The sequence below is a fragment of the Octodon degus genome, unplaced genomic scaffold (assembly GCF_000260255.1).
Source record: "Octodon degus isolate 3935 unplaced genomic scaffold, OctDeg1.0 scaffold00056, whole genome shotgun sequence".
NCBI lineage: Eukaryota > Metazoa > Chordata > Mammalia > Rodentia > Octodontidae > Octodon > Octodon degus.
Window position 1 is genome coordinate 5,130,373 of NW_004524632.1, and position 12,385 is coordinate 5,142,757.

Genomic DNA, 12,385 nt, shown 5'->3' on the forward strand with positions numbered 1-12,385 from the left:
CACTGAGCCATCTCCCCGGCCTCTGTTATGTAAAACATTTGAAGGCACAGTCCCTGCCTGGCAAGCTCCAGGTTCTGAGTTCAGTTCTTAGTGCTGACTTTAGTGCCAACAAAAGAAATTTAAGCAAACCGGAAGTTTTTCCAGTTTATACAACCAGAGGACATTTGATTTCCCAATCTAATAAAGTTGTTTTGTTGAGTATTTTCTGGTTTGGTTTGGTTGGACCAGGTGCTCACTAACCTGAGTTGTATGTACGGAGGTGCTTCCTGTGCTGTGCTCGCCCTCTGGCTGAGAGCGTGAGGGCCACTTGCAGAACTGTGGGTGGCTGCTCAGGCCAAGCCAGGGTGTGTTTGGAGGGCACCATCTCCAGCACATCTTAGTCAAGGGTTATTGTAGCCGCTCTGAGATTTAGCGTGTGAAACCCAGTGTGCTCTCGTTTCTCCATAAAACACCCTTCTCTCCCCACTACAGGTACCGGGAAACTGGGCTTCTCCTTTGTGAGGATCACAGCTCTCATGGTGTCCTGCAATCGTCTGTGGGTGGGGACAGGAAATGGTGTCATTATCTCCATCCCACTGACAGAAAGTAAGTACGCTTCCAGAGAAGTGTCGCAGCACAGGTAGGGGAACTGCGGGAAGTGGTCAGGTCCAGGATGCGCGTGGAAGCCCGTGTTCACATGCATCCACAGCCGCTCGGGAAATCGCGCGGAGCTGTCACTGTTCATGCAGCGCGTGCGGCAGACAGTATGTCACCACGGATCCCAACCAGTGTTCATGATCGGAAGTTTTTCATTGTAAGAGGCTTTTTTTTCTCTCAATGTAGAAATCATAATCTGTTCCATCTTTGAAATAAAAGTTGAAGTCCATTTTTTTACCTTATTGTAGCATTGTCTGTAAGCACTCTTCATCCTAGTTTTTTTTTTGTTTTTTGCTTGTGCTGTATTGAGGGTTTGAACCCAGGGCCTCGCACTGAGCTGCACCAGCATTCCTGACCCCCTTTTTCAGACAGGATCTGCTGGGATTACAGGTGTATGTCACCATGCCCAGGCTAATCCTAGAGTTTTGTACTCCCCTGGATTACGTAGTTTATAGGCTATCCTGTTTGTCCTGTTGGAAGTTCAGAAAGAAAATGTGGGAGAAGTTCCTCAGGAGGTTGGGAAGCTGTCCTTGTTCTAGAGCCGTGCTACCTTTTGTGCATTTACGAGAGTGCGATGATTTCTGTGACTAGAATGGACCTTGTATATTTCTTTTGCATTAATCATCCATCAAGTATGTGTTTTTGTGTTGCATACTTCATGGGCAGAGAATTACAGACCTCGAATCACACTCCCCTTTTTCAGGGAAAGGGGAAAGAGGACTAGAAGGTGGATCTGGAGTTCTAAGAACTCACATTCCTAATTCAAGCTATCTTTTCTGAAGTTACTTATAAGTCTGCCCTTTTAGCTGGGCCTACGGGTGCACACCTGCTATCCCAGCATTCAGGAGGCAGAGGCAGGAGGATCGCTGTGAGTTTGAGCCCAGTCTGGGCTACATAGCAAGTTCAAGGCCAGCCTGGGCTACATAGTGAGACCCTGCCTCACAAAAGCAAAAAAAGGTCCACATGTTTAGACTTATGTTTAAGAGATTCCAAGGTCCCCGGACTTCATTACAAGAGTTCTGTACAAGAGTTGCATTTGAGGAGCCGGGGAGATGGCTCAGTAGAATAAGCACTTGCCTGGCAAGTGCAAGGGCCTGAGTTCAATCCCTGGATCCGCAAAAAAAAGGAAAAAAAAAAGGGGACAAAAAAAAAAAAAAAAAGAGAGTTGCATTTGGCATACATTTCTAAATAAGATTTCTTTTTTTTTTTTCTTAATAAGATTTCTTTTTAAAAAAGGTTCTCCTACACAAGGAAAAAGAAAAGGGAAATATAAGCAGTTAGGAAATGTTCAATATCAAGTTCTTCAGATTTTGATTCAGATTTATGAAAGTGGCTTTAAAATTAAACCCAAATTGTCATAAACCGAATCATCCCCTGAACCTGCCCTCCTGCGGAGCCTGGCAGGGCCTATGGAGCCTCGGGTGAGGCAGCCCACTGGGGCTTATCTCACTAGGGCCAAGCAGGGCCGGGGGAGGCACTGGCGTGCGGCCCTAGTAACGCCCCTCCTGTGCGCCTCCATGTCCCCTTCCTCCTCTCTCACTTCAGCCGTAATCCTCCACCAGGGACGTTTACTGGGGCTGAGGGGTAAGTGCAGATCCTGGCTACCCTGGGGCTCCCCCTCTAGAGCTCCCCTGGAATGTTCCTCAGTGTTACCCACTGCAGTCACTGCATCGTCGCTGGTGTTTTAACGTTTGTGACACGGCCACCAGCCGCTCAGCAGCTTCGTCTGTTCATCATCTTTTGTTGCAGCTGACCTCACTTTCAGACTTTGTTTTCTTGCCAATAAAAACCTGAACGTTCTCTTACACTGTCATTAATCCCTCCGTTGCCTCCTGTTAGACCGTGTTCCTCGCCCGTGGCCCACGGAGCAGGGGTGATTGTGAGTCTGGCCACCCTTGGTTACCAGTGGGTGGGGCTGCCCTGGGTTGCGGCGCATTGGTGCCCACTTCACAGGGTGCGTTCCTACCACAGGGGAGAAAATTAGATAAACTACAAAGAACATATGGCCATTTCCTTAGACTGTGAGGTGTTTAAGTAAAATGATTTTTTAAATTAGTAGTTAAATGCTAGACCGGCAAAATCCCCTGCTCCATTTCCTGAGGTACCTAAAAATAACGAGCATGCCACCTCTCTTTTTTTTTCCAGCTTTGCCTTGAACTGGTGTTGCTGCCCTTGTTTTACCTCCACTGGCTGTAGCTTTTAGATAACATCATAAGAATTAACCAGTAACCTCTTGCATCATCACTGCCTTATGGGGAAAATATTCAGTCTGATATTTCTATTGCAGCAAATAAAACCTCAGGAGCACCAGGAAATCGTCCTGGGAGTGTCATTCGAGTATATGGTGATGAAAACAGCGATAAAGTGACTCCAGGGACGTTCATCCCATACTGCTCCATGGCGCATGCGCAGCTCTGCTTCCACGGGCACCGGGACGCGGTGAAATTCTTTGTAGCTGTCCCAGGTAAGTCACAGTGCTCTGTTGGCCCTGTCATGGAAATGAGCCTCCTCTGCTCCCTGGGCCCAGCAGCCAACCGTTGGTGCGGAGAGCTGGGAGTGAGGTGACGTGAGTAGGCTCGCCAGGGCAGCGCTGAGGGCGCTTGGGTGCAGAAAGTACCCGAAATTGGTCCCCAGCCCCCAGTGCAAGTTTCTAGATGTTGGGGCCAGGGAGATGGCTCAGTGGAATAAGCACTTCCCTGGCAAGTACAAAGGCCTGAGTTCAATCCCCGGTTCCGCCAAAAAAAAAAAAAAAGTTTCTAGATGTTACCATACACCTTGCTTTTGAAAGGCAGCAGCCTGCCTTCCACACGGTGGCCTGCCGAGACAGTCTTGGGTGCAGGAAGCGGCGGTCCCTGCCTGATGCCCTCAGGTGGGGACAAGGAGCAGCACGCATGTGTGTGCTGAGAGCACTGTGGACCTGCACTGCCCACCTTGTTGCTTGTGGCAGTCAGTGAGAGCGTCGTTGGAACATCGGGATGTCCAGTGAGACCTTCTACCTGCTGAGTGTTTAAAACAAATTTTGTATAAGCAGGATCTGTGTTTTAAAAAATAAATTTAGGGCTGGAGAGATAGCTCAGTGGAATAAGTGCCTGCCTGGCAAGTACAAGGGCCTGAGTTCAATCCCCAGTTCCACCAAAAATATAAAAATAAATATTTTCCTCTAAGGAGCAAAAGGGGTCATCTCTAACTTGCACACTAACTGTGTGACGTAGAAAGGAGTGTTTATGGACCGGGGATATAGCTCAGCAGTGTAAATGCCTGCCTGGCAAGCACAAGGACCTGAGTTCAATCCCTGGAACCGCCAAAAAAAAAAAAAAAAAAAAGGAGTGTTTAGCCGGGTGTTGTGGTACACGCAGGAAAGGACTGTTGTGAGTTCGAGATCATCCTGGACTACAAAGTGCGCTCAAGGCCAGCCTGGACCCTGTCTCAAAAAGACAAAAAGAACAGGGGTCTTTGCCCGTCACGCTCCTCTATCCAAAGGTATGCATCAGTATGCGCCTAAATGTGTGTAGGACAGGCCCACTGCCTGGGTGCCAGCCATCACTCAGTTATTCTTCACTTGGCCTCTGCGAGAAGACAGGAAGTGACATGTCGCTCATGCCTACCGTTCCAGCACATCAGGGGTGTTGGCACAGTCCTTTCCTTGGGGCTGTCTCACGGTGTCTTTCTTACAGAATACACTTATACCTACAGATCAGTGTATTTAACTGTGGTATTCTGATGTCTGAATAAATGTGCTGGGTATTATTCATGCTTCTGTTGTTGATGTCTAGGTTTCTACCCTGTTTTTCTCTTTTTTTTTTTTTTTTTCCAGTACCAGGTATCGAACTCGGGTCCTTGAGCTTGCCAGCCAGGCACTGATGTCACTGAGCTATCTCCCCAGCCCTACCCCCTACTTTTCACTGTTAAATCCAGCACTCAGAGGGCCAAGACAGGAAGATCACAAACCTGAGCCCTGCCTAAACACAGCAAATTCAAGGCCAGCCCTGACTATATAGCAAGACCCCATCTATGAAAAAAACCCATCATGATGGACCAAACTCTGTGTGTGGGTGGGTGGGTGTGTGTGTGTGTGTGTGTGTGTGTGTGTGTGTGTGTGTGTGTACTGTGCACTGAGCTGTGCCCCAGCCCTTTTTCATTTTGAGTCAGGGTCTCGCTAAGTTGCCCAGGCTAGGCTCAAACCTGTGAGCTCCCCCACCTTGGCCTCCTAGAGTGCTGGGATTTCAGGCTTGCACCACTTGCCCTGCAAAGATGGGCCTTCTTAGCAGTGTGCTCAAGACTAGGCTATTGAGTATAAAACTATAGTGAATCAGCAGTACTGCTCATGTCGGCAGCTTAGCATATCACACCATGTGGTTCTGTCCTGCCAGCTCCTGTTTGTGTGATTGGACCAAAGAATAGAAGATGCTGACGAGGAAAAATCTTACAAAGCTTTCTAGGAGGGCACCTTGCAAATTGTTCATTTGTTCACAGTGTGAATAATATTTATAAAGTTTCTCTTTACTGTTTCATGCTCAAGGATTTGACCTTAGAACTGAACTTTGGAACAAATGGCACATGTAGCAGTAACCTGACTTGCATGTGCTAAACAGAAGATAAGATGTGCTTTTCCTATATTCAATCCCCAGTTCCACCAAAAAAAAAAAAAACAGCAGCAGCAGCAGCAAGCCATAGAGCCTGCGTGGTGTGGCCTGTGCCCTTGGGCGACTGAAGCAGGAAAGCTGGAGGCCAGCCTGGGCAACTTAGACGTGTTTCACACTGAGATTTTAAAAGGGCGGGGGCCGTAGCTGACTGGCAGAGCTCTTGCCTGAGCTGCACAGGACCCTGAGGTTGGTCCCCAGGGCTGCACACACACATGCACACGGGTAGGGAGAGGAAGAGGGAGTCTTGGTTGGAAGTCCGTTTAAATGTTGAGTATGAATATGCAGATTCACAGGGCTGAAGGAGAAGGTGTTCTGTGTCTTCCTTTCAGGAGAGCTGCACAGTGCCCCCACACTGGCAGCCACATGGGGTAATGGGGGTGCAGCTGAGACCCACCCTGCCATGCACCCGTCTGCTACTGGCCTTTGGATTTATTCCTGGGCAGTACAAAATTGTACTATTTAAGATTCTAAGGTTGTCATTACTGTCATTACTTTCTTCAGAGAAAAAAAGTGTCCCCTGGCCCTCCTTAGAGATAAGTAACCGGCGCTTCTGTTCCTGTGTAAAATAGGTCAAGTCATTAGCCCACAAAGTGGCAGTGGTGGCACAGACCTAGCAGCTGACAAGGTGGGGCCCTCTGCGCAGGCGTCTGGCAGCCAGGTGCCCTTGAAGTCCATGCTGGTCATCAGCGGGGGAGAGGGCTACATCGACTTCCGGATGGGTGAGTCCTCCTCGATCTTGATTCTTACCCACAGTGACAACCACAAAGGGGCCCTGGGAATGACTGCTCAGGCCTCTTGACTTGGGAAAGTGTGAGCGCGCACGCGCGTGTGTGTGTGTGTGTGTGTGTGTGTGTGTGTGTGTGTGTGTGTACATTCCTTTCCATACAAAGTGTATTGCTTGAAATAGCATTAGGAGTAGCCAACAGTGAGCAGGGCATGGTGGCGTGGTATACTCCTGTCATCCCAGCACCCAGGAAACAAGCAGGATCCTCCAGGGTTCGAGACCATCCTGGGTTACAGCATAAGCTCAAGGCCAGCCTGAGCTGCACAGCAAGAGCCTGTCAGAAAAAGACAAGAAAAAAATAGCTAAAAGTGGCCATTTGTTGAGTTTCATTTGAAAGGCTTAAAATTTGGTGTTAGGAAGCTTTGGGCAGCCAACCTCTGAGAACCTGTTTTCTCTCCTGCAAAATGAAGAGAAGAATGCTTCCTGAAGTGTGGTTTATATCAAGACTCATTCCATGTGTTCTTTTTCTTTCCTTTTTTTTTTTTTTTTTTTTTTTTTTTTTTTTTTTTTGCGGAACCAGGGACTGAACTCAGGCCCTTGCGCTTCCCAGGGAAGCACTTACTCCACTGAGCCATCTCCCCCATGTGTTCCTTTTCTCACCTTACAAACAGTACAGTCTGCTCTGTGTCTGTGAGCCTTAAACTTGAGATGCAGAAACATCACAGGATGCCTCCCTCCAGCAGATTACCAGACAGTGCAGCGCTAAGGCTGCGCTCCTAAACTCAAGCGGGACCCCTGGGCTGGGCAGGGTTCTCCCTAAGAGTCAGGAGAGGGGAAGCCAGGAAAGGACTTGGCGGGTGGTGTGGACTTAGAATGGCTGGCCTGGCCAAAGATTCAGAGAGGAAAGCCATCCTGGGAGGAGAAAGCCCACTTCGCGGTGAGGGTGAGGACAGCAAGGAGCGGTGGGGGTTCCTAGTCCCAGGAGGGAGACTTGAGGTGTACGCAGAAAGGCAGATGGAAGCGGGAGGGATGGGGAGGAGAAGCAGCCTTAGGGGAAGTGGTGGGGAAGAGGCAGGAAAGAGGCAGGGTGTTCCAGAGGAAGGGGGGGAGGGAGGGAGAGGGGAGGAATGGGGAAGGGAACTTGGAAACCGCAAGGCACTGTGGAAACACACGTTTGCTATAAACACGAATCAGCCTGAGCATCTTGGTGGCCTCTGCTTGTAATTCCAGCTCGTGGGAGGCTGAGGCAGGCTCACTGTGAATTCCAAGGAAACCTCCATTAATAGACCCTGTCTCAAAAAAATTTTAAAAAAAGAAAAGAAAAAGTTCCTAAAGTGCAGGTCCTGGGGCCAGAAATACTACTTAGTGGCCCAGCGCCTGCCTGCCTGGCAAGCGCAAGGGCCTGGATGTGCTTCCTTTTTTTTTAACATTTATTTAGTGTGTGTGTGTGTGTGTGTGTGTGTGTGTGTGTGTGTGTGTGTGTGTCCAGCTCAACCCACCAGGGGGCGCGGCTGGCTGGCATGTGGTGCTGGGGGATCGAACCGTGGTCCCTGTGCTTTGCCAACCTTGTTCTAAGTAGGTGCTTTAGACCACTGAGCCATCTCTCCAGCCCTGGATGTGCTTCCTGGTGAAGAAAGAAATCAACAATTCTTAATGTGAATAATCTCAGTTCCCCTATCAAAAGACACAAATTTGCAGAATGGATCAAGAAACAAAAACAATTTATGAAAAATTCCTTTAGTTCAAAGAAATTCACAGATTAAAAATTAAAGGAAAGCATTAACATTGCATAAAACAGGGGCTGGGGAGGTAGCTCAGTGGAGTAAGCACGTCCCTGGCAAGCTCAAGGGCCTGAGTTCAATCCCTGGTTCTGCCAAAAAAAAAAAAAAAAACATTGCATAAAACACACAGACACGCAGAATCATGAGGCATTAAATGGCCTTAGGGAATAAAACAGATACGGGTTTGAGCTATAACTTGGCTAGGGGTAGAGGACATTATCAGGGTCGCGGCAGTGGCCGTGCGCAGACCACGGCGTGTGACAGCTTCGGGGCAGAGGTGGGATGGCGAAGTGGCTGCCGTGGAGTGTGCAGGCGGGGAGCACTTTGCGCTTGGAACCCCTTGTGGAAGGGCGCTGGGGGGCGACTGGGCTGGGTGGATTTTACTTTTTCCTGGAGTGCAGTGTGGACACTGAAACCATTCTAAGGAATGTATTAGTAAAAATCTGTGTAGTTTTTCCACTTTCAGTAAATTCCTTCCATTGCACGTCCTAGAAATAGCATAAAAATTGCTTACCTAGATTTGGCAATATCTCTAGTAATCCAGGAGGAAAAATACTTGTCATTAAACATAAATAGTATGTATGCTTTTTAAAAAAAATTAAATTTGATCTTTTAAATTTCCTCTTACTATTTTAACGATAAGAAATTGATCCCAACAATTCATATTTAAATTGTAGAATGTAGAGGACCCCCCCTTTTTTTAAAATAAATAGAGTCTTCAAAACAACTCAAAAGGCAGGGGTCAGCAGTTTCTCATAACAACATGGTTGGGCTGGTGAGATGGCTCAGTGGTCTAAAGCACCTACTTAGAACAAGCTTAGCAAAGCACAGGGACCGCGGTTCAATCCCCAGCACCACATGCCAGCCAGCCCCGCCCCCTGGTGGGCTGAGCTGGCCACACACACACAAAATAAATAAATAAATATTAAAAAAAAAAAAACATGGTTATATTTAGGTTTTAGGTGAGAAATTGATCTTGTCCTGAGCACGCTTCTCTCTGTAGTGTAATACCATATGAAAATTGGTACTTTTTTGTCCTGCTAAAATTCAAATGAAGCACTTTACAGAATTCCCCTGGACCACCAGGCGAGAATCCCAGCACTCAGAAGCTGAGGCAGGAGGACAGCTGCAAGTTTGAGGCCAGCCTGGACTACATAGTGAGTTCAGAGGCAGCCAGGACTATAAATTCAGACCCTTTCTCAAAAAAAATAAAATAAAATAAAAATTCTAATGGATCAGTAATATATCTTTGCCTTTGTGCATGGCTCTACTGAAGAATTCACCCCGGTGGCCAGGTTAGCACGAGCTAGGATGAGACTGGCCAGCACAGCTCCGGAATGTAGCATGGCGCAGGGACGGCACTCTTGGGGCTGAACCCATCTTTGTGCCCGGCTGCCCACCTGCCTCCCTGGCCTCCTTCCATCCTAATATCAACCATATCCTGCCCTTCGCTGAGAATCCTGAGAAGGACATCGGACGGGTCGCTGCATCTGTTCTCTCTCAGTCACAGAGAATGCAGCACCCATCTGTTGAGCCCGAGCCCAGCTCCGGCCGGCCACTGTGCTCCCTCCCAGCTCTGCACATTGGGTCACCCTCATTGTCACTTCTCAGCGTGGCCAGAACAAGAGTAGGTGGTGCTTTGGGATGAGCATGGAATTCCATCGCCTCGCCTCTTAGCTCTCCATCTCTGGTAGTATAGCCTGCGGACACCACTCTGACTTTCCAGGGTAGACAGGAGCTTGCTTTTATGAATGTGGAGAGAAATGCATCGGCCCTTGGCAAGGCCGGGCAGCACCTTGGGTGGAGGTGGCTGAGGACCCTGGCCCTCCGGAGGCTCCTCCTAGGCTGTCACGGGTGGGGGCCCGCTGGCTCACATCCCATCCCCAGGTGCACTGCGAGCATCATCCAGGGCCTGGCGCTGCACTCCTGTCCTCAGCCTCACTTGAGTCTCCCTGTTACTCGCTAGGTGATGAAGGTGGCGAATCAGAACTCCTTGGCGAGGACCTTCCCCTGGAACCTTCTGTCACCAAAGCCGAAAGGAGCCACCTGATCGTGTGGCAAGTGACATATGGCAGTGAGTGAGCCCGCGGGAGCAGCCAGAGATGGGCGCTGTCTTCTGCATGGTTTATTTCACCTTCCCTTTATTTAATGCTCTCTTGTGAAATGTTTCACCACATATGACGTGAGCATTTTTCCTGATAACTTTCTATTACAAAACCTGTCCTGCCCTCCCAGTAAGGGGCCAGCTGTCTTACGCACCAGTGTTACAGGCAGATTCAGTATATTATGAACAGACCGGAGTGTGGACAGTCTGCAAACCGGGGAATTACAGAAAGCAATCCAGGTGTGGCTCACTTGGCCACGTCTGTCACTTGCTTCCTTTGATGGGGTCACTTTTTAGCTGTCACTAATAATGGAATTAATGGGAAATACTTGATAAACGAAGTACAATAGCAGGTGTCCCCAGTGTATTATAAAATTGACACACACTAATAGCAGGTGGAGCATCAGGATTCATCTAACTGTCCCGAGAGGCTAAAAGCTAACTGTAAATTAACCTTCATTTTCAAATCTGACAAATCTTGTTTATATGCTATATAAAGCTTCGTTTTCATCAGATTTTGGGGGGTTTTATATTAAAGAAATTAAGACTACACTATTTAAATAAAAATTTCCTCTTTCTTTTTATTAGAGCTCTAAAGTTTATGAGGCCTGCTTCTCTAAATATTCTGATTTTTTTTTAACTAGTTGCACTCATTCCATACTGACAGTCTGAGAGGTTTATTATGTATAAAGCTTAGAAGTTTTCTGGAGAAACTTAGAAGACACTTCAGCATTGGAAGGAGGTTTTTTTTAAATGAATTGTGTTTTGTATACCTGGTGCCAGAGGACGCAGTGGTTGGTTCACTCTCGGTCCGGTCCCGTGTCAGGCACTCACTTGTTTGCCCCGTGTCCCCAGGCTGCACACAGCTGCTGGTGGCAGTGACAGCGCAGTGGCTGGCGGTGTCGTCCGCTCTGACTGACTGAGGAGGGCAGGAAAGTTGCTTGCTTTTGTTTTGTGTAAAGTGAATCCTCCTCCGCTCACATTCACTCCTTTGAATGTAAATCACACACATGAGGTTCGCATTCTTTTATGTTTAAAATGCCACCAAAGGGAAAACTGAAGGAGACAACAAAGCCAGGAGGCTGCTGGGATTGGGATTCGTCTTTTTACAGTGTCCTCTTCAAACAGATCGGAGTCCGGTTTAACTGATCTTCTTGTTCAATATGTTTTTAAAAACCATGATGCTGTAGTTTTAACCCCTCAAGCTTCCTGAAAAAGGGGGAAGAAACAATTGGTGATTAACCGGTAACCCAAACAAAACCAAATAAGAACTTGGGGGCCAATTTAAAAAAGGAAAACCAAGGGCCCGGGAGATAGCTCAGTGGAATAAGTGCTTCCCTGGCAAGCGCAAAGGCCTGAGTTCAATCCCCGGTTCTGCAAAAAAAAAAAAAAAAAAAAAAGTACACCTATAGGAGAAAGGTCCTCAGTCATTGGAAGGACTACCTTGAAGAAAACAAACACAGGTCTCTGTCTGAGCATTAGGTGCCAGGGATTTTTGTCCTGAACTATTGTGCAGAAATATCTGTCAAATACCTGTGACTTTCATGCCTAGACACACTCAGGCTGGAGCTGAAAATATATGGGGCTGAATGAGCAGGGGGCGCCTCCGGATCCACCTGGTGCACACGTCTACAAGCACCGGGATGCACACAGCCAAAACCGCGAGCAAAAGCCGTTCGGAGGGTCATGTTTTGCACAAAATCTAGGCCACTTTTTCATAGCTTAATTGCTATGTCTTTATTTTATTTTAAATCTGAGCCATATTTGGCAATACCTTTTAAAAAAAATTATTTAATGTTTATTGAAAATGTGGCATAAATTCCTAAGGAGACACCAAAGTGTTTGGGGGTTTTGAGCCCAGGAGGAAGCACCCCAGAGGTAGGCCTCGTGCCCTGCTGGGTACTTAGAGAGTCAGCACTTGAGGACAGACAAGAGGTGGACACATGTCCCTGAAGTCACAGTCGCTGTAGCCTGAGGAACATAGCTGTGCATCCTCTCCGCAGAGGCCAGTTACCTGTGGGCCTGTCACTGTTTCAGGCCCTGGAGTGGACAAAATGCCTGTATGGGTACCCTTGAAGGTTTGCGCTTATACTTGTAATTTCAGTTAAAATGTGCCCATGGGTTGCTTCCCTGTCTCGTTCCCCCAGTGACAGGTTTCTGTCGCTGCAGCACTCACTTAGCTCACGGTGGTAACCTGTGGGCGAGATGGCACCGCAGCTGCTCTCCAGCGCCCAGGACACTGTGGAGCTCGGCTGCGGCTCCGGGCCTGCGGCTCCGGGCGTGGGCCCTGCTGCTGGAGAAGGCACCGGCAAGGCTGCAGCCGACACTCACTAGCAACGCAAACCTCTGTGCGGAGAAGGGAGAATGTGTTTTTAGAAACTCAGTTGAATGTTTCTCTGTAACCGGTGTGGATCTAAATTGCTAAAAGAGGAATGAATCCCTTAAACGCTGTAGCTTTTTGAGAATATAAGTCATTTTTAGCACAAAATATGCAGCA

The 12,385-nt window shown here is 48.0% G+C and overlaps 1 protein-coding gene across 11 annotated transcripts in view; it reads left to right on the forward strand.

Annotated features, from left to right (window-relative positions):
* Spag9 (sperm associated antigen 9) overlaps positions 1-11,122 on the forward strand; it is a 124,628-nt gene extending 113,506 nt beyond the window's left edge. For 7 of the 11 annotated variants that reach the window (XM_023717892.1, XM_023717893.1, XM_023717894.1 and 4 more), the window contains 5 exons: positions 472-585; positions 2,182-2,220; positions 2,924-3,100; positions 5,849-5,998; positions 9,751-11,122. In XM_023717892.1, coding sequence (XP_023573660.1) covers positions 472-585; positions 2,182-2,220; positions 2,924-3,100; positions 5,849-5,998; positions 9,751-9,866 — 596 coding nt within the window. In that variant the 3' untranslated portion in view covers positions 9,867-11,122. The remainder of the gene's footprint in view (positions 1-471; positions 586-2,181; positions 2,221-2,923; positions 3,101-5,848; positions 5,999-9,750) is intronic. The other 4 variants (XM_023717895.1, XM_004633590.2, XM_004633592.2 and 1 more) reach the window with 2 other exon arrangements.
* Positions 11,123-12,385: the final 1,263 nt, after the last annotated feature.